The 26,907-nt window shown below is 35.5% G+C and overlaps 1 protein-coding gene and 1 long non-coding RNA gene across 2 annotated transcripts; one reads left to right on the forward strand and one right to left on the reverse strand.

Moving 5' to 3' along the window:
• Positions 1–10,878: 10,878 nt before the first annotated feature.
• LOC125659792 (uncharacterized) lies at positions 10,879–13,235 on the reverse strand. Its single transcript, XR_007364220.2, has 3 exons — positions 13,117–13,235; positions 11,555–11,723; positions 10,879–11,271 (listed from the first exon to the last, which is right to left on the reverse strand). It is a non-coding gene; the product is annotated as an uncharacterized LOC125659792 (long non-coding RNA).
• A 9,937-nt stretch (positions 13,236–23,172) lies between these two features.
• Positions 23,173–25,008, forward strand: LOC125658626 (uncharacterized). Its single transcript, XM_056150819.1, has 3 exons — positions 23,173–23,179; positions 24,170–24,386; positions 24,492–25,008. The coding sequence occupies exons 1-3, from the start codon at positions 23,173–23,175 to the stop codon at positions 25,006–25,008; spliced, it is 741 nt and encodes a 246-aa protein (XP_056006794.1).
• Positions 25,009–26,907: the final 1,899 nt, after the last annotated feature.

Below are 26,907 nucleotides of genomic sequence, written 5' to 3' on the forward strand. Positions count from 1 at the left end.
TAAGCCGTTTAAATATGTATTATCCGTCGGAAAATATTTTGTTAAATAAAGCCAGAATAAAAAAAAGAATTACAACAAGAAATTAAAGATGGGTTCGCATGGGTCTAAAACAATTTGGCGATATAGAAAAGATAACGAACAGTGAGCAACCTCCTTAAATCTTATAAATATAGAGAATACAAAAAGCAGGGCAATCACCCTCCTGAACACACCAGAGGTGGGATCAAGTTCCTAGGAGGAGTATGCATCCAGTCACACCCGCCCTTAACCCTCTATCTCTATCAGGTAAACGGAAAACAGAGTACTACATAGTCAAAATCAGTATATAAATGGACTAGCAATGGAATAAAATATATCACTCAACACACACACACACACACACACACACACACACACACACACACACACACACACATATATATATATATATATATATATATATATATATATATATATATATGAAGGTTGTCCCAAAACGTCGTAGGCAATGTGAACAATTTTCAAAATACGCACCCAATCCCAAATATTCTTACTCGGGAAAACTTTTAATCAATTCAAACAACAAAACAATGAAAAATTTGAAATAAGTAATATAAGAGATAAATGAGATGCTACTGAATAAAGAGAGATTCATATGTATTGTTGGCGCACGTACAAAGTAGATGCTTTTGTACAACTAAATTAGATGCAAAAAAATAGTTTCAAATCGACTAGATGTATATCACATTCATGTATCAATGGAATCAGATGTTTTCCGCGTAATTTACTGGTTTCACAATCGCAAGACGTCATAAACGACAGAGAAGTGGCGTCATTTTTAACGTGCATGTACCAGTATTGAAATTATGCGATAAAGCGACGTCAATGGCGTTCTTGGTGCAGGAGAAATCATGAAATATTGTACTGATTGTGGTTTGACCCCCACTTAAAGTAAATGAGAGATAGAAATCGCATCTTAGCAGGGAATTTATATTAAAATGGCACATGGGATTTGTGAATGGAATAACCACAGAAACAAAGATGGGAAGGCCAAAAAAGAACATAACGACCGCTAAGTTCCGAAGGTAAAGAATGTCATGGTTGAAGATGAAATTTGCACGCCAACAGTTGTGAAAATATCTTTTGTATTTGTGATCTATGTTATTATGAAAAGGGATATTACTATCAAACTTAGAAAAAAGAAAAATTGATGCTTTAAAAATATGAAAATTAATTTTGTTTCTAAAGAATAAACGAGAGATAAACATTGTCAACGAATTTTTGGGACAACCTTCGAACTCTCAGGAGAAACATGGGAAAGTTGTAAAATTGTTACTTGAAAACGTTCTCGGAATTCAAGGCGACGTCATTGGAACGTCAAGAAACGCAACCCATTCGGTTTTCCTGATATCACGGTAATGTTCACGTCTGGTCTTACAGCAGTAGCAAACCATCATAAGGGACGTGTATCTGCATTCCTGGAATCTCCACACGAAAAGGAAAGGGTTGAAGAAGGAATTCAGAAGAACGAGAACACCAAATATGCTTTGAAGCCGTAGAATGGTCTTCTTCATTGCAGGGTTCTTGTAAAATATATCAATCATGTTTATGACGATTTGCGGCGTATACAGAAACATACACGTTCCTGTGATGGCAGACAGATTTATTAGAATTTTGGCCTGGTTCTTAAAATCTCTTTGTCTGTTCAGAGAGTCTGCAGTATGTACAGAGTTCGATAGCTTGTACATCTTCATGAACATCAGGATGTAGAGGATGATATTTATTATCATAAATATGCAGAATAAAAATGTTACAATAGTTAATCCAGTCTTGCCTACCATGATATACGAGTTACATACTTCTAGCTCCTGGGTGTTGTAGATATGGAACCCATCGTGAAAATTTACTACAGTCAACAAACAGCCACAGAACCAGAGGGATGATATGATGAATAGGCACGTTTTTTTCTCTAAGAAATTGTGGTATCTGAAGGGAAAAAACAAGGCGCAGAAACGGTCGAATAGCATTCCGGTAATATTCAGAAATGAAACCACAACTCCGAGACAGTAGAGATACATCAATGGTCGACAAAATTTTTCTGGCAATATAGGAGAAAGACAGGAATCTCCCATGAGCACAACACCCGTCAATAGGTCAGTCATTGCCAAATTCATCGAGAGCATTTTGATCTGCAAACTCATTTTCTTGTTCTGAGCTAAAATTAACAACGCTAACAAATTCACAAGCGTTATCAAAACCCCGATGAGGAAAAGCAGCGCATCCTGCTGTAAGACATATGTACCACTTTTAGTCTTGTTCATCTCCATGTTGGTTTGCAATATGTTTTGCAGAAACCGTAAATAAATATATGTATGAAAATGTCTCTGTGGGATTGGCTATTGCATATTGATTTATCTTTCACAATTACGTGTAGTTATTCAGTTGATATCTATCTGTGTTCACCTTCTTTCATTGGACAAAATTGCTAATGTATCACTTAAAATGCAGACGATTTATTTTTTTCGAAGCATCCTTGCATGTATACATGTATTTATCTAATTGTTTGTTATGGTCATTTAAATTCTAACGGTTGAAACAAAGAGGTAGAGCACTTTGTAAGAAATACGTATTTGGTAAAAGTTAATGAAGACAGAAACAGGTTGTCATGGTGTGTCTTAAATTTCCACATGTTTTATTACCTTTTGTTTGTTTTGTGTCCCTTTGAGGATTGTTCACTCATGTTGAAATATCACCAGCTGTAAGGGAAATGTCACGTATCCACATCTATGAATAATACGAGAGCATATTAGGGCCACAACAATATTATTTTTAGATTGTTATAATAAATAAATAACAAAATATTAATTTCTTATGACAAATTACTATTTTCTTTATAACAAACTATTACGTTGTTGTAACAAATTACCAAGTTTTAAAACAATTACTAATTTGTAACTACAAATTCCTAATCAGGTGCATAGGTGGAGTAAGCATCCCCTGTCGGCCAGTCACACCCGCTATGAACCCTATATCTTGATCAGGTAAACGAAGTTATATGTAGTCAAAATCAGTGTGCCAAGAACGGCCTAACAATCGGTATGAAACACGTCAGACAGCATTTGACCCATTGACAGGTTGTATTGGCAAACTATGTTGTTAAAACGACCATATAATTTGCGAAATGCTGACTTTAAACGAGACTGTTGAAACCCCTGCCGGTGAGAATAGAATATTGCTATACGCAGAACAAGCTCTTGCATATCGAATCAGTTGAGATATATACACACCATATGCAGGTTTTAATGGAATATTGCTACATAAATATGGGAAGTTGACGATGGAGAAGCTGAAAGCATCCCGTTTGTAATAATGTTGAGTTATTAGTTTGCCATTAATATCTGCTTTCAAAAAAATATCTAAATATAAAGCAGAAGTGGAAGATTCTGAGGTGTCTTTTATTTCGAGTTCACTGGTATATGCAAGGTGAAGATAACGAACAGTGATCAATCTCATAACTCCTACAACCAATACAAAATAGATAGTTGGGCAAACACGGACCCCTGGACACACCAGAGGTTGGATCAGGTGCCTAGGAGGAGTAAGCATCCCCTTTTGACCGGTCACACCCGCCGTGAGCCCTATATCCTGATCAGGTAAACGGAGTTATCCGCAGTCAAAATCAGTGTGCCAAGAACGGCTTAACGATCGGTATGAAACACGTCAGACAGCATTTGACCCAATGTGAGGTTATATTAACGAACTAGATCGTTATAACGACCATAGAATTATATATCTCAAACACTAATTCTCTCAAATCCTCAAACCTCTACAAAATGGCTCTCTCTTGTATAGACTAAGCCATGCACATTTTATTTCTCTAACTCCGCCCCTGTATTCAACTCTTGACCAAGAGAACTAATTGATACAAAGTTACAAAAACTCATCTGACATTAATTTACAAGAATTTACAAGACATGAAACGTTTAGATTTAACCATACCGTTTTCAAAGTGCCGATATCGTTGAACTGAAAATAAATCCTATATGCATGCTACTGATACCGTGAGTCGAGAATAGGGATATCGAAGGAAGTTGTATGGAACACATGACAATTTTTACAAAGTTTATGTTACGCAAAATCACATCTTAAAATTATCCGCAGCTTAATTTAAAATGTTTATACTACATTTTGTCTTATCAAGAAATTTATACCATTCAATCCTTTACTGTCGAACTAAAACAATGGTTTAACACACAATGCTCCACCGATTTAAGGGATCCATGATTCGGAGAGCATTCAAAATCAGTTTATATGTACATAGACACATGATAACGACCAGCATTATTAAGGATGTATAAGTAAATTGAAATATAAAATAATTAGATTTCAAATTCTCCATAAACTCTCATGAAAAAAGTATATTGGTAATGAGTGCGACTGTAAAATAAAATGGACACAAACATTCATAAACACTATCTACAATTTACAAAAATTTAAAGTGGTTTGTATTTCGTTACATACCGTTGTAAAAGTACAAAAATTAAATAAAATTGGGATATATTGTTCATAAAGGTATCCTGTGGGTTTACATTTTTACTTTTTTTTTTTAAATCGGTACATATCCAAATTCACAAATTTAATAATGATAATAATAAACAAAATAACAATCGTGAAGACAGAAATTATTCCACGCTTAAACAGGTAAACATAAAACTGGATATCATGCTTTCTTGTAAAAGAAAATACATGTACTTTTCATGAAAGTTTGATGTACACGATGAAGTTAAAGCTCGCAATTCTTCACAATTTAAAATACATTGCTTACATTGAAAGATGTTAGATAAACTACGAACAGATAAACTACCTATTACAAATGATTATCTAACATTTCCGTTTTACAATGGGATTTTAGTTATTTTAACGTAATTCTAACACTCTGGTGTTAAATCATCGACATCAACCCAACTGTCAAACGACAACAACTTCCTTCTGTTTTGTTCTTTTCACTGCTTTTTTTCTCAATTTCATATCAATTGTCATGTTCAATAGATTGATTGATTGAATGATTGACATTGTCATGTTGGTTTGACATTTCATCATGAAAGGTGAAAATAACAAAAAGCGATCAATCCCATAACTCCTATAAGCAATGCAAAATAGATAGTTGGGCAACCACGGACCCCTGGACACACCAAGAAGTGTGATCAGGTGCCTAGGAGGAGTACGCATTCCTTGTCGACCGGTCATCCCGCCGTGAGCCCTATATCCTGCTCAGGTAAACGAGGTTATCCGTAGTCAAAATCAGTGTGCCAAGAACGGTATGAAACACGTCAGACAGCATTTGACCCAATGGCAGGTTGTATAGACGAACTAAATTGTTATAACGACATTAGAATTTGCGAAATGCTGACTTAAATCGAGACTGTTGAAACCCCTGTACCATCGACTTGTTTGTCAGTAGCTTGCCTCGATCTAAAAATCATCCCCTAGAATGACAGATTCAATGACATCCATATTTTCTGGAAGGGCTTCAGTAAATTTGATAAAATGCTGTCCTCTTTTTAATTTGTTAATATGAATTCTGTTCTTAATTGAATGGCCATGAAAGGTGACGATAACGTTAGGCAACTGATCCCACCTTCAGTGTGTCCAGGGGTGCGTGTTTGCTCAACTATCTATTCTTTATTGTTTATAGGAGCTATGAGATTGATCAGTGTAATTAGTCTATCGATTTATTCTCGACTGATTATATCTATTATTAATTTCCTAATAATACATAAAACGTCGTCGATATACCTAAATGCCGCATTGAAGGCCACGGCAAGAGATTGTTTCTTCTCACGCAAAAGTTTTTTTTAATAAATTCTCCTTCATAAGAATATAAAATCGCGTCAGCTAAAAACGAAGCACAATTCATACCCATGGGAATTCCACTAGACGTGGAATGAACGTTTAGGTATATTTAGTACATCTGAAAACGATTAGTGGGGTCTCTAATCTGTGGGATAATTTAAAAAATCGAGAAAATAGAATAAGCGAAGGTACATTATACTAGATGATTCCTTTATTATCATAAAGACTAATCGAAAAATGTATAAAGACATATATACAATTTTTCAGTTTGTCTTATCAGGACATTTTATATAATGTGAAAATTCATAAATGGGGAATTCATAGATATGATTAGACATTACTCGGAGACAGTAACGTATATTTCAAACATGCTACTATCTTTCAATTTGAAACCAGTTTGATATCCTTCCATACCAATGCTTCTTGTGTTTTCTCTGTTAATCATGTAAACCTATTTATATTGATGGTGTAAAAGAAGCACTGAAGGCAATTCCTTCAGGCAATAATCAAGCGACCTCGTATGATCCCTTCGTTTGGGAATGGGTGTTTATAGTGACCTTGAATTCGTCTAATGGTACGTTTTTTTTAAAGAATATACTCCTATGGCATAAATGATCGCATCGTAAGTAAACAGTGCAAAAGTTTAAATACATCTGCTGTAGCCAGTAATACAATTTTTTTGGATACACATTTTAGATCCATTCATACGTCTGAAAAGTACTGTGACTAACTTGTGACCTTTATATTAAAGGTATATTACTTAAAGGAGTGTGGACAACCCCAGTAGTTCACTGATCACTGTCGATATGTTGTTAAATTATATAGCATCTTTAGTTTCAGTATGTACTTGTTCCCAGCACTTTTCATTTAAAGGACTTTTATACCTTTCCATTCATATCATTAAAAGATCAACTTGTAATCTAAATGCCACTGGACATTTGCTCATTAGCAGCGCCTCTTGATATTTTTTCAAAAATGTGTTACTTGATCCTAAGCTAACGTCACGGAAAATACCATGTGGGGAAATGTAAGATATATTTAGCAATCAACATATAAGTAGTATTATTTCGGTGTTTAACCGTTATACTTGTACTCTTACTTCTGAATTTGATGTGTAATTCCACACCTAGATTGTAGTATATATCACAATGGAAGCCCTTAAACTAATTGCACAACCTTGATTGGACCTTATTAGCTATAGATATACCAATATGATATGAAGGATTTTCTCTTTGTTAACATCCAACAATTTATTCTGAGCTAACATGGGTACCTGATGTACATCTTTTATATTTTTTAAATTATTAAATCTAAAAAAAAAAATAATTTCCACAGTCATAATAATTATGTGGATTATGTAAGAAGAACGTGTAAGGTTGTTTTCAATCATTTTTATGGCATCAATGTCCAAACCATTTATCATACCCAGTTACTAATTAACAATTACAAGATTTTCTGTATTTAAATTCATTTTACATGTAGCAACTCAAAATAATGTTTTTGTATTGCATAGTGTAGAATTATTTTTACACTTAAAATGGTGTATCTTTCTCTAAGTCAAACGTGTCATGAAGTGTTCCACATCTAACAACCAGGAATATGACTGCAATACAATTATGGGATATATTTAACCAGGCAACAAACAATACAACAAAGCAAACAAAAAAATCCAGTGTAATATATGTTCAAATCGTTTTATTTTCCTGATCAATTTCAAATCTTCATTATTTAATAGTATATGCAATAAAAAAAAACTGACAATATTCGTAAAATGTTTCTATCTTTTATTTATCGCACAATTGCTCAAGAAATTTTGATCCAAAAGAAACATTTTATACCATTTTTAAAACAAATATAATGAAATCCACTCTGAATCTGATACTCTTTTCGAGTAATGATCAATATTAAGCACTTTTACAGGTAGTCATGAACTTCTTGTGCCCTCGAAACACTTCAGTCGATTATGAAAGTAGTGAGATCGGCCAATGTCATTGCTACTTTTGAGTAGATATTTCCTTTCGAATCTAATTTTTGGAAGAACACAGTGTTGATTTTACAATCCCCTGATATCCACTAGATCCCACATATATATGAATGGATTCAACATTGAATTTATGCAAAACACACCAAACAGTATACCCCTGACTCTAGCAGAAATTGTGTCAAACCCTGACAGTGTTGCAACAAGTGATCCTGTGAAAGTTACAAGCACCGTCAACAAGAGACCCTCCTGATGCAATGGACTGGTAGCGATTTTACGTCTAAGTGTAGCGATTTTACGTGTAAGTGTAACCATCCGATTACAATGTTCAATGCACGATCTTAATGGACTTACATTGCCTTCATCTTGCACAAAGGAAGGTATATACTTATTTTCAAAGGGACCTTGATCAGTGATTTGAATATCGATTTCTTTCATTCCGCCTACTGTGTAGGATTCACAATGGGAAAAGCTTCCTCGTATGTTCTGTGCACAGGTATAGAATCACTTTCGACGATAGCATAGACAGGTTAAATACCTTAAATGTACTGAGAATGCCTTATGATAATCTTCATAGACATATATCAATCTGTTTGCATTATCAAGCGCAGCAAAATCCTTCGCAGGCGGCGCAATAAGGACGCAGATGCGTATCAGTATGGCGATCCAACCACCATCACACACAAAGTACTTAAAGACAAATATCAGTTCCATTTTTCTTTACATATGACCAAACACCTTTGCAAACCTATCAAAGATATATGGTAGGGGACAGATATAGTCCTGTTGTCATTTAAAGAATGTTCAATATCGTAACTCCTTTGCTTGTCTGAAAAGCTGGAATGATACGGTGGAGAACAATAAAAGTGGTTCCCACTCTTTACTCTGTTCCATTGAGAGTTTTACATACTCTATTTCAAGAAGACTTTGGATTTTCAACACCTGAATATAGACCGAACTCTATGATTATGGATGTTGCCAATCACATATTCGTTAAACCAACACGGATCTTGGATTATATTCCTTCCAACTTATCCCGCCAGTTCCTTAAGTCCAAATCTAAAAACCGTCAATATCAGCAACATTCTTCGTCATAAGATAGGTCAGTCGTGTATTCCTTATTTCAAGTCCAAGTCCACATGCGGTTGAGTTAAGGCTTTCCCCATAAAAATTTTAATACCAGTTCTGTACATAAATATACTTTACCGCACTGGCACATTGCACGACGTCACAATGAAAATTACGTCATGACGAAGGTCATGACGTACATATCTACAGTCCTTTTGTGGTTGGAAATGTCAAAATATTGTTTCGTTATTTACCATCGATGTCAAACGGTAAACTGTAATCGCGTAAACGTTTCTGTCAAATGGGTTACATTAATTCTCTTTGATATTGAAAAATTTCAATTTCTTCTTTATTTAGCATACATGCTAAAGTAATATCCATATTATATTGTGATATTGATATCGCCCCTACTCTATACGTATAGTTACTTTCACAATGGACTCATTTGCATAAACAGAGTTTCCGTACATAAAAATTTCATCATTTGCACGACACCCCGAGGTTTTTAAGTGAAAGATGTTTGATTTATGTGACATGTGAACTTCAGTGCCAAAGGAAAGTTAGGAGAGCAAGTTCTGGCTTCAACAGAAAATATGTTTTTCAGGCTAGATTCAACTTCGTATGTGCAAAAATCGCTGCATCTTGCATATTCAATGCAAAAATTAGACATGTTACAAGTCACAATAAACTTGCTCTCAGCACTTTTCAAATTAAGAAATGAATATGCTTTGAAGTTATTTTAACTTCAATTTGCATTGATGTCTGGATATCGTGCCAATTCTACCATTTATACATACACGATACGTTTTTATCTTGATATTTGATCACGTGATAGAGAGTTGATGTTGAGACTGTCGGTCTGGTGAAAAATGTATAAGAGGTCAATATGCACTTAACCCTTTCTCTACCGGCACATTTTAGAGGTTTTTAAAGACTAAATGACAGTATTTTTAAATCGATTTAAATCTGCATGTATCACGATTTGGGACAGGCATATGACATATAATTTTGTTAGGAATTGGACAGGGAACAATTTCTTATAAAATTTGTCAATGTATCCCATGACCTCAAATAGGTCTACGGGGTCAAAGGTCATATAAGTGTACATTTTTGCAATCTTTTTTCTCTGAAATATATATATTACAACCCCTCTCACTAGATTAGAGTCAAAAATACGAAATTCTAAATGTATGATCTAATGTGCCTTTTAATATACTACAAAAAGAACAAAATCAAACTAATCAATTTTATTGACAAACAAATATTTTTGGTTGCTAAGTAACAACACTCATAGTACAATTTTGACCATAATTTGCCTTTCTGCATCCATTCGACACAATTTAAACGTAATTACAATCCATGATGATTAGTAAATGTCACATTATTTTAAAAATATAATCTTTAAATAGATCTTAATCATTTGAAAAGGTTTTTGACAAAAAATATAATGAAGAGAATTAATTAAGGTCATTAAATGGAAACTTCGTACTTTATATACTTGTCCATCATTTTCTAATAATATGACGTTTTGCCATTATGTTCCATTAAATAGAATAAGTATAAGTAACATTAAAACAAAGATCTTTCAGTTATTGTTAATCTAAAATAATCTATTTTTTTTTATTCAATTATATTTGGTTGCTAAGCAACAACACCTTATCAAATGTTATCAAAAAGTACTAACCATTGTTCCTCTCCAAGTTCAACATAAACGAATGTTCAAGTACTTACTTTCAATCACTAGATTTAAATGTACTTGCATCATATTTAACAAAAATGTTCTTATATTCAACCTCTTGAAACCTATTTCTAGACATAATTCTTGATAACGAGTTGTTCCGACAGGGGCATGCGTTGACCAATATCTGTCTATCGACTGGAACTTCACAGCAGACGTGTATAAGCTAATGCACAAAAATCTGGAAAAAAATATTTCTTAATACTTAGTCCTAAATACTAATGTATTGTCAAAGCTTTTGAATACTCAAATTGGCTCTGTAAATGTTTTCGATAATCAAAGCCCTCTGAAAAGTATGCATTTAATTACTTATGAAATTTTATCAGAGGTAATTGTAGTACACATTTAATAAATGAGTTACATTCACAGCCAGATTAATTTTGGTAAAGGTAATCTTTTTACTATGCATTTTATTATTCTTTTGAAACTGGAAATTACTGCCACAATATCGGTTTTTAAAACTAGTAATACCTGTACAGTTCCTCTTCAGTGAGAGGTTGCAAACTTCCTTTGGAAGTATATGGCAACTCTTCCCCCTAGATATGACTATCTCAGAATAATGGTTGGTGGCAACACAGATGGAGAAAACCAAATCTTCTGTCAAAAACAGCTTCATAAAATCTGCAGTTCTCCGAATAATAGGGTCCCATATCTGAAAGAAAATTGCAAATAAAATCAGTATTGGCCACCATACCTTAAAACGTGTCATACCTTATAATTAGAAACTAATTAGAAATTATCTCATTTTGTATGTATACGATCCCTAGTTATGCAGCAAAAAAAAATTAAAAAAAAAAAAAACCAGTAAAATGGTACACACATATCAGATTACCATAATGCCATGATTCCAATTGTGAATGTATTATCTGGATTTGTTTGAATGTTAATCAAATTTATACTGATTAAACCCTATATTCAACCTCAAAGAGTCATACCAACTGAAAGGCAGGTTGTCACCCCGAATGAAATGCCACAGTTCTGGGATCAGGTGTTCCTGTGTCCTCCACATCAGCATCCTTCCAATGCATGTCTGGATTTGTCAGTAGACTGTCGCTAGCGGATGATACCTGGGAACTTCCCACTAAATATTGGGATGTCAATACCCTTTTTAAAGAAGAAAAGAAATTACAATTAAGAATTGTTGTTTTATGTTTAAAAAGCAAAATCTAAGTTTCACGGTAGCATGTAACAGTTTCGCACTTAAATTTATTTACTCAAATTTATTTAAAGATAAGGTAAGGGATTGCATACATGTGTTAGAAATGAATCGAATATTTTATTATACATTGCGAGAGTAGCAGAGTGGGTAATGAAAAAAAAAATATGTATCATGTAGGTATCTGCATTATGCCTAGCATATATTATACACGAGGGCAAATACTGAAGAAATTCAGGTTAAAACCTACAGGGTCCAGCGAAAATACTGAATCTCTGAGGGAAAGTGAATGACCCCAGATATAAAAGTTGAATATAATTGCTTCTTAATGGTACCCAGTGTCTAAATCCCCTTGTATGGTACTCTGATGGGCTGTGGATTTAGTCGAAATTAGAAAAAATCTAGGCAAGAAGGGGATTGATTGATTGATGTTTTCTGCCAAACTCAACAATTTTTCAGTTATCTGGTGGCACCCAGTTTTTTTATTGGTGGAAGAGAGAACCCAGATACCTGGGGAGAGACCACCGATCTTTCGAAAGTAAACTGGGAAAACTTTCTCACTTACCGGCGCGAACGGGATTCAAACCCGCGCCGACAGAGGTGAGAGGCCATGTGATTTTGAGCGCAATGCTCTTACCACTCGGCCACGGAGGAGGCCGGCAAGAAGGGGACATGTGCCTATCAGGTCATAGCATACAAGTACCAGCATGTATGGATCACATGTAATTTATGGTCATAAGCTACTAAGTGTATATAAAATACATGCATTTGGATAAAAGAGAAATCAATATGATTTTTCATTAGCCTGTCATAATCAGACTTTTATTAATGTTAACCCACACCCATTTTGGCCCTAACACACATTTTGTTTTTATTTCTGTTACAGAATAAAGAAAATAATTCAAATTATGATAATAAATTCTATCATTACAATAATGCAAATTGTGTTTTCCTAACAGATTGTGTTTTCTTTTCATAGAAAGATAATTTCTTTTATAAACATGGAAAAAACTTGGAAAATAGCCTTTTCACCAACGGTCGTGAATGCCCAGTCTGATTAAAACCACCCCATCCCACTATACACTAATTACAACCCCTTCTTACACTCGCGCGTCAGGTAAGGAGATCATTCTGGGGGGAAAAGGGCGGGGTGTTAATCAAACTGCCGGACCCGGACAGGGTGTTATTCACTTGTTTTAGATATCATAAAATATAAATATTTTCTTTCATGAAACGACAAAGCATGGTATCAAATCGCGGTTAATTAATCGTGAATTTTTCATAACAAAACCGCATTTTTTTTTTCCTTTTTAGTCGGCCTATGTGGCTACATCAACTTACATGTACGTATTTATACTGAATGCATGATCGTTTGGGTCATCCTGCAACAGGAGATCCAGGGCATCTTCTTCTGACATCAGGTCGTTTTAAAGATGTAAAATACAAGCGTTCGCTGTGACAGTCACGGTGAAGCTGTGTTTGTTTTCGTTGAAAGGGAAACACGTGTGTTCTCCGTGCACACTTTCAGAAAACCCCGCGAGGCCCGCGATCCGGATAAAAGTATACAGGCTATATATAGGCGAAGTTCTTTTTTCTTTCCTTTCTTTGGCAGAGAAAAAATTATTACTGTTCCGAACAAATATAACGTTTATATCTGAATTTGAAGTGCTTTATTTATCTTTTTTAAATTCAATCTGCCGATGTAACATTCTCAATAGGTGTTTTATGAAGTTACATGTAGGTTGTATAACTGTTATAAACCAATATTGGTTTTATGCTTTTTAAAAAAAAAGCAGAGATACCAGGCTGATTATTTCATACATGTATGTATGTTGTTTTAGTGTATCAACAGGTACTGAATTTACTAAAAAAGGACAATACAAATAGTTTTCACCACTTTATTGTGCGACGCGCGTCGATTGCTGTTAGCCACGTCGATTTGTCGCTAATTTTTTAGAAAACCGCGCAGCATGTCCCAATTTCATTTTATCGTAATATAAAAACTACGGGCAATTATAATATGAATAAGGGTCCATCAAAAAGAACATTTCCTCTACTTTTACAGGATGTATTTACTTTTCCCTATTTCCATATATAAATATAGATAAAACGCCGATCTGTTTAAACATTGAGAAATAAAATCGTAAAACAACGTATATTTGCAAAAAATTGTTATTTTCTTATAACTTTGCCAGGCATTAAAATTATTTTTATATGTACTGAAAGCAGGGAATATATGCTTTTCAAAAATATAAAAAATATTGCATTCATAGGGAAAATGAAAAAAAATCATAGCGAGGGGGGAAATGGCCTTGCGACAAAGCGTTGCGTCATATTTAGACGAAGTCATCTTTCATTTCAAATGCTTTTTTTTAATTTAATGGCTTTATTTATTGAATTGATTTTTGCATAGTTCAAAAATATAGAAAATTTCCAAAAATATGATATATAAAACATATATATTACGTCCGTAGTTTCAAAGATTTATAGACACTCCTTTTGCGTAGCCCTGTTTTTACGCGCTATCGGTCATATTGACCGATACGGTAGAGAGGGGGTTAATGATATATACATATTGTTTTTGTATAAAAGGGTTGTGTTTACAGAATTTGTCACAAATTGATCTGTTTATTAATGCTTTTTTTCCTGATATATTTCTATGGCCCTATTTAACACAACTGCGCATCCAGTGTTTCCTACAAATATACTTCTACTATTGCATCCACACTTTTTAATTATAAACAAACTGTGCAGTCCCTAAAGATCTATTTTGTATTGCTTGTAGGAGTTATGAGATTGATCACTGTTCGTTATCTTCACCTTGCATCTTATACTTAATCTACCTACGTGTTCTTCTTCTTCTTTCAACTATAGTCTAGCTGGACATGTCATTACTGGTGATGTCGATATACAATGTAGTTTAAAAGAGGACCTGAAATCACTTTTTCTAAAAGGTCCTAAAAACAGATAACCTCGATCTGTCAATTGGCGACAAAACTTCATCTCTATTATGAATTCTGTCGAAGATTATGCCAGACGATGGGCTGAATATGAAACAAAAGAACTTGATACATTATCAGAATGGGTTAAAAGCAAAAGAGAAATATCAAAATCCCGTATTAGACATTAAAACAAAAGTACGAACCATCTATCCTTCTGTGTTTAGTAAACCGGAAGTGATAAAAGAATTAGATAGGTTACATGAGAAATATGTTTTGGTTGCAGCTGACAAAACTAGTAACAACATTGTCTTTGTTTTAAGGCTCATTATTACAACTGTATTTTCAACGAACTTGGCATTAATTCCTCTTTTGGTAATCGTACTTATACTCCAACTGCCCTTTCAAAAGATGAAGTTCTTGAAAACCATGGTTCAGTTTTTGACACATTTAATATCCCAGTCAATGGGTCGAATGAATATGAGTTACCGTACTTATATTGGATTCCTAAACTACATAAAAACCCTTACAAACAAAGATACACTGCTGGATCCAGTAAGTGCTCTACAAAGCCCCTATCTTTGCTCCTCACGAAAATATTAACATCTGTGAAGGAGAAACTTCAAACTTACTCTGCGACTACATATGCCAGAAGTGATGTTAATCAAATGTGGATTCTAAAAAATTCTAAAGAACTTTTAGTAAACTTGAAATCGCATAATTTCCCCCCAAATCAATAACAATAATAAAACCTATGAATTTTCAATACTATACACGACCATTCCTTACGATAAATTAAGTACTAGACTTTTTGACGTCATAGACAGTTGCTTTTTCAACAAAAATGGAAAACGGAAATATTCATATCTAGTGATCAGCTATTCAAAAACTTACTTTGTTAAACACCACTCTGATTCCACGCACAAGTACTCTGAAGTTAAAAAAAACAATTTGCTAGAGTTCCTCATTGACAATATCTTCGTGGTCTTTGGTGATCAGGTCTTCCAACAGTCTGTTGGTATTCCCATGGGCACGAATTGTGATCCCTTGCTAGCTGAACTGTTTCTATATTTATATGAAGCAGAATTTATTCAAAAACTTCTAGGTGAGAAGAAAAAAATCTCTCGCTGTGGCCTTCAATTCGACATTTCGATATATCTATGACGTTTTGTTTATTAACAATAATAACTTTCGTTCATATGTCGATTTGATATATCCCTGTGAGCTCGAAATAAAGGACACCACAGAGTCGTCCACCTCTGCTTCATACTTAGATATTTTATTGAAAGTAGACATTAACGGCAAATTGACAACTCAACTGTATGACAAACGGGATGATTTCAGCTTCTCCATCGTCAACTTTCCATATTTATGTAGCAATATTTCATTATCATCTGCAAGTGGTGTTTATATATCTAAATTGATTCGATATGCAAGCGCTTGTTCTGCGTATAGTCAGTTTTTAAATCGAGGTAATCTACTGACAAACAAGTTGATGGTACATGTGTTTCAACAGTTTCGATTGAAGTCAGCATTTCGCAAATTCTATGGTCGTTATAACGATCTAGTTCGTCAATACAACCTATCATTGGGTCAAATGCTGTCTGACGTGATTGTTAAGCCGTTCTTGGCACACTGGTTTTGACTCCGTTTAACTGAACAGGATATAGGGCTCGCGGCGGGTGTGACCGGTCGACAGGGGATGCTTACTCCTCCTAGGCACCTGATACCATTTCTGGTGTGTCCAGGGGTCTGTGTTTGCCCAACTATCTATTTTATATTGCTTGTGGGAGGTATAAGATTGGTCACTGCTCGTTATCTTCACCTTTCATTCATATCTAGTGATCAGTCATACAAAAAATTATTGTGTTAAACACCACTCTGATTCCACGGACAAGTACTCTGAAGTTAAAATAAAAATGGTAGAGTTCCTCACTGACAATATCGTCGTGATCTTTTGTGATCAGGTCTTCCAACAGTCTGTTGGAATTCCCATGGGCACCACTTGTGCTCCTTTGTAAGCTGACCTGTTTTTATATTCATATGAAGCAGAATGTATTTAAAAACGTCTTCGTAAAAAGAACAAATTTCTTGTTGTGGCCTTCAATTCCACATTTAGATATACCCACTACGTTTTGTCTGTTAACAATAAAAACTTTTTTTGATATGTCTATTCGATATATCCCTGTGAGCTCAAAATAAAAGACACCACAGAGTCGTCCACATCTGCTTCAGACTTTGATATTCTATTGAAAATAGACATCAACGGCAGTCTGACAGCTCAACTATATGACAAACAGGATGATTTCAGCTTCTCATATATATGTAGCAATATTCCCTTATCACCTGTATATGGTGTTTATGTCTCTCAACTTATTCGATACGCAAGAGCTTGTTTTGTGTATGGTCAGTTTTCAAATCGATGCAGGCTACTGACAAACAAGTTGATGGTACAAAGGTTTTAACAGTCTCGATTAAAGTAATCATTTTGCAAATTTTATGGTCGTTATAACGATCTAGTTTACCATCACAACTTATCATTGGGTCAAATGCTGTCTGTCGTGTTTAAATATCAATTGTTACACCGTTTTTGGCACACGGATGACTCCGTTTACCTGATCAGGATATACGGCTCACGGCGGTTGTCACCGGTCGACAGGGGATGCTTTATCCTCCTAGTCACCTGCTCTCCTCTCTTGTGTGTTCAGTGGACTGTGTTTTCTAATATCTATTTTATAGATAACTAGATTGTTAAAACGCCCGTAGAATTTGTGATATGCTGCCTTTAATCCAGAGTGTTGCATTCATTCCCTGCAACACCAACTTGTTTGTCAATATCCTGCCTCGATTTAAAAGCTGATCATATAAAGAACAAGCTCTTACATGTCGAATCTGTTGAGAGATATAAACACCATATGCAGGTGATAATGCTACATAGGTGGGGATTCAACGATGGAGAAACTGAAAGCATCCCGTTTGTCATAAAGTTGAATTATTATTTGGCCGTTAATATCTATTTTCAATAAAATATCTTAGTACGCAGCAGATGTGGAAGACTTTTTGGGGTCTTTTATTTCGAATTTACAGGGATATATCCAATCGACATATAATTGAAAATGATTATTGTTGATTATGTACATGGAGATGTAGAGTTGAGGGCCTCAACAAGGTATTTTTTCTTCTCGTAGTGAGTTTACTCTCCATCGTACAGAAAACAAAATGACAGACTGTTCATCGTATGGTGCCGCCATTAAGAACAGGCCTCCTTTGATGTCGCAGAACTCTGAGCTTCTGGTCTGAAAAGTTTGGGATGGATTAGGAGCTTAAGTTTTCAACTAACTTTGACTCCACCTTTGATTTACAATTGAATAAATGTAGTCCTGGTAGCTAATAAATGCAGTCCCTGTAGCTAATAAATGTAGTCCCTTTAGCTAACTTAATAAACTGTAGTCCTATTCAAATGCTCTAGACATACTGAAAAAAAATAAGATGAATACTAACTAAGCATCAAAAACATATTTCGTAGGAGATTACACATTGGACAAATCCTACGGACACCTCCATATTTTCTGCAGCTCCGGGAGGGAGGGGGGGGGGTAAGGTGAGATGTTTGAATGTCATTTTTGGTTATTTTACTATAAAAGTTTATTGACTGAAAATATTACGGGGAAAGTCCCGACCAACAGTTTTGTCACAAGCCAGAGTATTCTACGTGGGAGGATGGGGTTGTACACTCCTCACAGACAAGTCGTTATCCTTTGTATATATAATCCTACAAACTTTAGGGGCCGTGTTGCCTGGAAGGGAGGATGTTATAAATTGGTTGATTTACTAAATGAATTTAGCATCTCTGAAAATCTCAAGGGGAAGTTGAATCTGTTACGAGAGAGGGGGGGGGACTGGAGGTGTTTTAGTAGACTATTGAGGTTGAATTAGGCAATGGGAGTATTAGAGAGATCCCCTAAATCTGTTGTGTAAGATCAAAGTAAGAAGTAGGTCCAAATTCCAAGCTGGGTATATTGGGGATGTACATGCATATAAAGGGTCGTCATGTCTCATATGTTAGAAATTGCAGAAATATTTCTATATGCTATAATAGCAAATATACGCCCTGCTTGTTTATAATCCGTTGAAGACATTGTCGTATAACCGTGTATATTCTAAATCTAAATAACTATATTCTAAATATTTAATAATTACGAAAAACATTGCGATAATACATGTAATGTTCAGAATGTAAAACTTATACGGTACCAATTTTGATGCACCAGATGCACATTTCGACAAATAATGTCTCTTCAGTTATGCTCAACCGAAATGTTTGAAATCCGAAATAACGATGAATTTGCTAGAGCTATTCTAGGGGAAAACAGAGTGCCAAAAAGTGGAATAAAATTCGTCTAAGGATAAGAGCTATGCATGAGGGAGATAATCTTTAATTTTGAAATGAATTTCTAAATTTTATCACACCAATTAAATATACATCCGTATTTTCAAGCTAGTAACGAAACACTTAGCTACTGGGCTGTAGAGACCCTCGGGGACTAGCAATGCACCTGCAGAGGCTTCGACCCAGGGGTCATAATGTAAAACTTATACGGTACCAGTATATCAAAAACGGAACTAGTAAAAATTGTATATTATGGAACGCCATAGCTCCCTTAAGGTATTGTACATCATATCAGATGGTGTGTTCCATATTATAAAGGGTCGGTTTACTATGTTAAGTCGTCACCACTCTTTGTTATACAGTAAAAGGCACATAATAAATGGTGTGTTCCATATGATAAAGGATCGATTCACAATGTTAAATGGTCACCACTCCTTGTTATAAGGTGAAAGGTACATAATAAGTGGTTTCACATGGTTGAAATAAAAAAAAAACATTAATTGGTGGTAATAATGGTTTAATTGGTGTCATATTTCAATTAAACAGTAAACAAAATATAGCAATGGGTCAATGCATGAAACTGTCTGGTCACCAAAGAGCCAAAGTATGTAACATTTGATAAGGGTAATTTTAGCATGGGGCGCCTCTATGCCGACTTGATTAAATTGCATCGTATACATGTAACGACAAAATGAAATTTCAATCTTTTTATTGAAGAAAATATGTGGTTGTCATAGACAAAAGAACGAAATGCAACCGAATGCGCAATGTGCATCCCCTTTCATACAGCATTAATGCAAATAAAATTGGTCGAATAAAAAAAAACCTCTAAAAGATCTATTTCTGGCTGGAGCTAATCTAACATTCTAGATATCATGTCTGTCTCATCAAACTGATATAAAAATGGCATTTTGTCTGCTGAAAACTTTAATTTGTATAGATAATTTTTCAAGAAAGAAATCAAATTTATGAATTAACAATCGTGACAAGCATTACCTTTTTAATAAGAAAGGTATATGAATGTACGGCATCAAAGAAATTTTTCATCTACATGTGTTTTCAGTATATTTCTAATGTGTCCGCCGAAACATAACGAATAGGTTTAAGAAAGGTATTTTTGTTGATTAGGAATATGCATTGATTGATCAGAATTCTACGATCAAGTATTGCATCTATATATTTTGGAAAATGAACTATGTGTGATGGCTGGTCGAGGCGTTGGGGAAGGGGTGGGTGCTTTCATCAGTCCGCTGCTAAAGTTTTCCGAGTAATGAAGACAGTATTAGTTCTTTCGTTATAAGATATATTCCCAATATCAATCGTAACTCTTTCAACTCCAGTAAAGCTACCACCAAAACAATTACAACAAACAACAAATCATCGATACATAAATGTTCGAGGTCATAGAAATTTATAAGGTACGAAATCTGTTACTAGGTAGTGTCAAGAATAACAACGAAATCTTCCGTTGGAAGCGGAAGACCATAATGATAACAGGGGTAACAATGAAGTCTTCCGTTGCGGAAGACCTTAATTACAGTAAACAAGAAAACCCATATATTTCAGATCGATTTGTAGATAGGTTAGGATCAATGGCTTATGATCTCGTGTCCGACAAAGCGTAACGAGTAGAATTTAATAGTGTAGTTTGTTAACTGGAAATACAAAATGACTGACCAGTGGGAACTCTATATAAATTTGATAAGGATCATAGATATATTTCTGTTTAAAAAAATAATAACTGCATAACTGGCAATATTGTGTCCAAGTGAAATCAAAAACGTCTTCAACAAACTTACACGTGCATTTCATGCCATGGGAAATGCGTTTCTCTTCACAATTTATGCTTTTGCTACCATTGCACGATTTTCACTCAGGCATCGGTGTCTGATTCTTTCTAAAATTTCAAACCCACTTGAGTGTTTACACTACGTTTATCAACACAAAGCCCTCTCAACGTGTAAGGCGTCGCCTGACGACAGAACAACTGGGCAGCTGTATTGGAATGCTTGACGCTGGCTATTCACAAGGTGACGTTGCAAATGCACTAAACGTCAGCCAGAGCGTTGTAAACAGGGCCTGGAACCGACAGCAAACTTTTAGTACAGCAGCACACCGACATGAGGGTGGTCGTCAGAGGTCGACAACCCAACGCCAAGACCATTGTGTGGCTTTTCAGGCACGACGTCATCCCTTCTGAACAGCAATCAGCCTACGTAATGACCTTCTGAACGCCTCGGGGGTGAATGTGTCCACTCCGACGATACGGAATCGGCCTCACAATGCAGGTCTGAACCCGAGAAGGGCATGTGTTCGAGTCCCTCTGACTGTTCGACACCGGTGGGAGCGATTGGACTGGGCTGAAGATCATGTCACTTGGACACAGAACGATTGGGTTCAAGTTCTGTTCACCAATGAGTCCAGGTATCGTTTGGACTTTACAGACAGGAGACACCGAGTGTGGCGACGACAACGTGAACGTTTCCATGATGCCAACATCAGTGAACATGACCGTTATGGTGGTGGTTCCATCATGGTCTGGGTGGAATCAGCAGGGCTGGAAGAACATATCTTCATGTCCTGGAGAGAGGAACAATGACGGGGGTGCGGTACCGGGATGAGATCCTCGATGTTTACGTCAGACCCTACACTGGTGCTGTTGGCCCTGAGTTCATCCTGATGGATGATAACGCCCGTCCTCATCGCGCCAGGGTGGTGGAGCAGTACCTTCAGCAGGAGACAATTGTCGGTATGGACTGGCGAGCGCGTTCGCCGGACTTGAACCCGATTGAGCATGTATGGAACATGCTGCAGGTTGCCCTTTCATGCCGTAGAGCACAACCCACGACTTTGGCAGGGCTCGGAAACGCCCTCGTGGAAGAGTGGAACAACATTCCCATTGGAAACATCCGGGTGCTTATTGACAGCATGGCTCGACATGGTCAAGCCGTCATTGATGCAAGGGGATGCCATACCCGGTATTGACACTTCATCGACTAAGTGTAATGATGGACTATCCCCAAAACTGTGTAATTCTTTCTCTGGTTTGCTGTTAACTTTTTGTAATGAAATGCCTTTTGGTGTTGTTATCAGATTTCAAGCATTCCGTATTGATAAAAGTTCATGCCGTTCATGGATTTTCATTCATAACATAGAGTAAAAACGTTTCTGAGTCAATGTTTGTCTTCTGTTATGTTAGTGTTAAATTACACACATATAACCTCGTGATCCTTATCAAATTTTGAGTATCATATATATATTTATTTATTTCCGAACTAAACATCGTGTGATTATTTCCTGTACAGATATGAATTATTCAAATTGTACAATGTAGAATATCAGGGACCAAGAAGATTACAATGGGGTAGTTTGTTAATTGGAAGTACACAATTACTGACAAATATTTCCGTTCAAGTGCCATTTCTATCTGGTCAAAACGAGCCTTTTGTTAATTTTGGATCGTGCAGGAGGAGGGGTGGCTTCTGCTCTTCCGCCACTAAAGCTTTTTTTTAAATTTTAAAATTTTCAAAAATAAACACCGCATGATTATTTATTCTAAATATTTGAATTATTCAAAATGTTAACCTTGTCTATTTCAACTTTATTTTTGAAGAAGAAAAAAGGAATAGAAAAGTCAAACAAATAGAAACTCCAAATAAGCAATGAAACATGCGAGTAAAGATCATAGGAATTTATTACGTACAAAATCAGTGACTAAGTAGAGTCAGTGGCTTCGTGTCCGACGAAGTGTAACGGTCAGGACTCAATGGTGAAGTTTGTTAATTGGAAATACACAATGACTGACCAGTGCTTTACGTTCAAGGGTAATGTCTATCTGGTCAAAATGGGCCACTTGTCAATTCTAGAAAGTGAATTGTGCGAGGCGGAGGGGGGGGGTTCGCTTTCAGTCATCCAACACTAAAGTTAATAAACATCAGATGATGAATTTCTATATATATATATATATATATATATATATATATATATATATATATATATATATATATGTAAAGTATTCAAAATGGTAACATTATATCTACTTGTATTTTAACTTCCAATAATGTTAGAATGATAGGTGAGTACCACTGTTGTAGGTAACATCAGAATTAATCTAGCAAGGGGCAGATCCAGAGGGGTGAGAAGAAGGCATAAAATCGTGATAACACTTATTTGTGTGATAGTATAAATATGAATTTCTATATGTATTTATTCGTTTTGATATTTTTCATTGATCGTTTTGCTAAATACAATCTTAAAATTCACTTTACCGTAAGTTCAATTGCGCATCTGGATTGAGTTGGCTGAGTTAAGTTTTATTCTGTTATTTCATTGGTTCTTTGATTTCATTGGTCATTTCATATTTCTTTATCCAATAATAGTATTTCAATATATGTATAAATCTACCGCGCTTACCTATGTAGTTAGAGCAGTAATACGTTTTGAAGAGTTACAACCAGCTGATATCTTCCGCATCTTATGGTATGTTATTTCTATATTAAAGTATATGTTTCATTTCCATATAAAGAGCCGATATACGTAATTATTTTGATTGCAAGTTCTTTACTTTATTGTAATTTTGCTTTCAAAGTCGTAATGATTATATGAGTCTGTAAGATCTTAATCTAAATTATTTACAGAACACATGTACATATTTTTGTAAAGTATAGTATGCTTCTAAAACGTTTACTGTGGGTACAATTTACAATTGTCATGTTTCACTTATGTTTTTCTTTCTTGATTTGTAATATTATCTATCTGTTATTGTAGGTCAATGCCTTTATTTTCTACTGAATAAATTAATAAAACCAACATCTGCCTTCCTTCTCGGTTACATTTGCTTTTGGAGTAATGATAAATCAACAATCCTGATATATAAATGTCCGAGATTACAGAAATGTATCAGGTAAAATATCGATGACTAAATAGAATAATGTTTATTTTTATACATTGGCTGGTATAGTTTAGATTTGTAGCCATACATTGGCCTAACACGTTAACATGATGTTCATATAATAGTGACTATGGACAGTTGATTCATATAATATTTCTTGTCTATTATTTGAAGGACTACAGGTGGATTTTCAACCCAGGGTAAGAAGTATTGGGATCCAGTTTAATAGCAGAGATGATGTGAGGGAACATCCTGTGATCACCCCATACCCTGTCCAGATGCATGAGTCCTCCAGCAGCGAGGAGTCAGAGGACCAGACAGACACAGATTCCACATCCGTTTATGAGCCGTCCAGTGCTAGCTCAGATGACTCTCATCTAACAGATACACAGTAAGTAACTAGTTCATATGGTCATATGATCTGATCATTTCTTTAATCGCCTTGAATGTTTGTTTGAAATGAAAAAAATCATTTTATGGGCTTTTTGTTTTTCAGTCATGAAGACTGTATTCCAGTGGAGGAAAAGAAATTTATTGTCTCTGCATCAAAGCTGTTGGAGTTACTCAACACCTGCAAGAGATGCAACATATTCGCCACAGCTTCCATTCAACAAGTAGTTGGTATGATGGTAAAGATCGCTGTAGAGTGCGAGTTTTGTTCATTTAAATGGCAGTGGTGCAGTCAGCCCTACATTGGATCCATTCCTGCTGGTAACATTGGCTTGTCTTCAAGCATTATCTTTTCGGTTGCCCTGACTACAAAGGTTCTACGTGTCCTACAGTGCATGGGTGTTGCTACCATCAGTAGTAGAACCTTTGCAACCCATCAGTCAATTCCTGCAATCCCTCATGTTTGGGACAAGAATCAACAGGATTACCTGAGACAACCCCTTGTTATAGGAGACGATGGCCGTGCTGACTCCCCTGGTCACTGTGCCAAGTTTGGATCGTACATTACCTTTGACCTTGAGGAAGGTGTCGTTATTAATATCAAGCTAGTGCAGGTAAATTAACTGTTGTATCAAGTCTTGGCTCTAAATTATTATTACATGTCAAATTGAAATCGCCAACTTTGATTTTGTAAAGGGTTTATTTGTATCCTTAATAAAAGGGTTTGCGAAACTCCGGACTTTTGTCGTGTCCGGCGTTAAATGTCACACTTTTATCAGTGCAGATAAATTATCAATACACTTGTCAAGAGACAAAGAAATACTAAACTAATATTGTTTTAATCCATCTATTGTGCTGTTCTACAGTCTCCCGATTCAATAACAATGTCATCTATTGCAAGTGTTGTATCAACTGTGGATCCTTTGATGACCTAAAAAGTAAGAGATATCAAATATTAGAATTTTGTTTTCTTACGTCTCATTGCAAACTCAGAGGCCATCATTTCTACGTGAAGTGTCCTAAATATTGACCCTTTCATGCGTCAAACGCTCCGTATTTCAAAGTGAGAGTCATGGAAGTTCCAAATTGCGACAGGCGTTGACCAGTACGATAAAAACCCCTCAATACTACGGCCCTGAGCGCTAAATAGTTTTGCCTATAGCTGGAAACGTAGGCGCTAGGGTCATGCAGTTTGGGTCATGGATAACGCAATGTTACAGTATATTAGTATATATTAAGCAAAGTAAATGACAGAAAACTAAACATCCTTAATATCGAGTAAAGAAATGTCATGATCATAGTTCGAATTTCCTCTATTGTCTTTAATAACATTATTCATGACCCGAGCACGTATGCAAAGGGGGAGGGGGTAAACACAAACACTATTAATTTAAATTCCGCTGGTATATTTCCTGTATATTTCACTTTACAATGAAAGTAGTTGATACTGGAGACACAGGTACACATTGATACATCTGTGTTGTCATCACATCAATAGCAAATATAAAGTATCTTCATTGATCAATTTTATTAGATCAGATTCTAATTGAATTGAAAGGAATATGGCTGACTTACGAAAATAGAGTCTCTTGATGGGTTCACTGGTGTCTGGACGAAGTGCCATTTTCTGGTAGCGAGGCCCGAGTCCACGCTATTCCAGATTGGGATATGTACATTCAAAAGGTTTGATTTCCAAAAGACATCCAACCTAGCGTTATTAGTCACGGCTATGAATGTAAAACTCAGACAAAGGGGGTTTCCTGAAAATACAAAATTTAGAAAATACAAAACCCAGACAAAAGTTCCTAGAGATACATATTCAGACAAAAGGGGTTTCCTAAAGATACAAAATTCAGACAAAAGAGGTTTCATTGAAATGAATAACGTGAAAATAGTATATTACATATCTATAGTTGTATTTCGTCATCATCGTAATTGATAAGAAAGAAAAGACAACAGGGGACATTTACCATCCAGTCCAACATAGTCGTGAGTGAGGGTGAACTCTTTTGTTTGGGAGATTTCTCCGTAACGGTTATGAATTTCGGTATTCTAAAACAGAAAAAGTTCTAAGGAAAACAACTCTACTGAGAGAGAGAGAGAGAGAGAGAGAGAGAGAGAGAGAGAGAGAGAGAGAATTCTAACTACACTGAACATGTACATGTATAACATCATGCTTTTTTATCAACGAAAATTTATGAATGTAACACCCCGTACTTATGCCGGCGACAATATCACTATTAAACAGGGTGATGTGAGAAGAGTACAGAGAACCTTACAGGTCATAACGTCACGACTTCATGAAATGACACAAACAGTAGTTTGTATAACTTTTCCATGGAGACTTTTCGGTTGACCCTTTTTTCCGCATCGTGTAATATATAAACAAAAGAAAGAATTTAAGCTTTTATCTCTAAGTGAATGCGGATACATAAGAGTATACGATCAAAATCTGATCGAGTAGTCCAATGCAATCATATTCCGATTCACATCATACCTCTTCGATCAATGGCACTATACCT

Source organism: Ostrea edulis, chromosome 9, assembly GCF_947568905.1.
Source record: "Ostrea edulis chromosome 9, xbOstEdul1.1, whole genome shotgun sequence".
In the NCBI taxonomy this organism is placed as follows: Eukaryota; Metazoa; Mollusca; class Bivalvia; order Ostreida; family Ostreidae; genus Ostrea; species Ostrea edulis.

Bases quoted from the DNA above. Each gene is read 5' to 3' on its own strand.
- LOC125658626 (XM_056150819.1), top strand. The intron at 24,387-24,491 runs GTAAGTAACTAG...TTTGTTTTTCAG, and splicing joins TCTCATCTAACAGATACACA to TCATGAAGACTGTATTCCAG.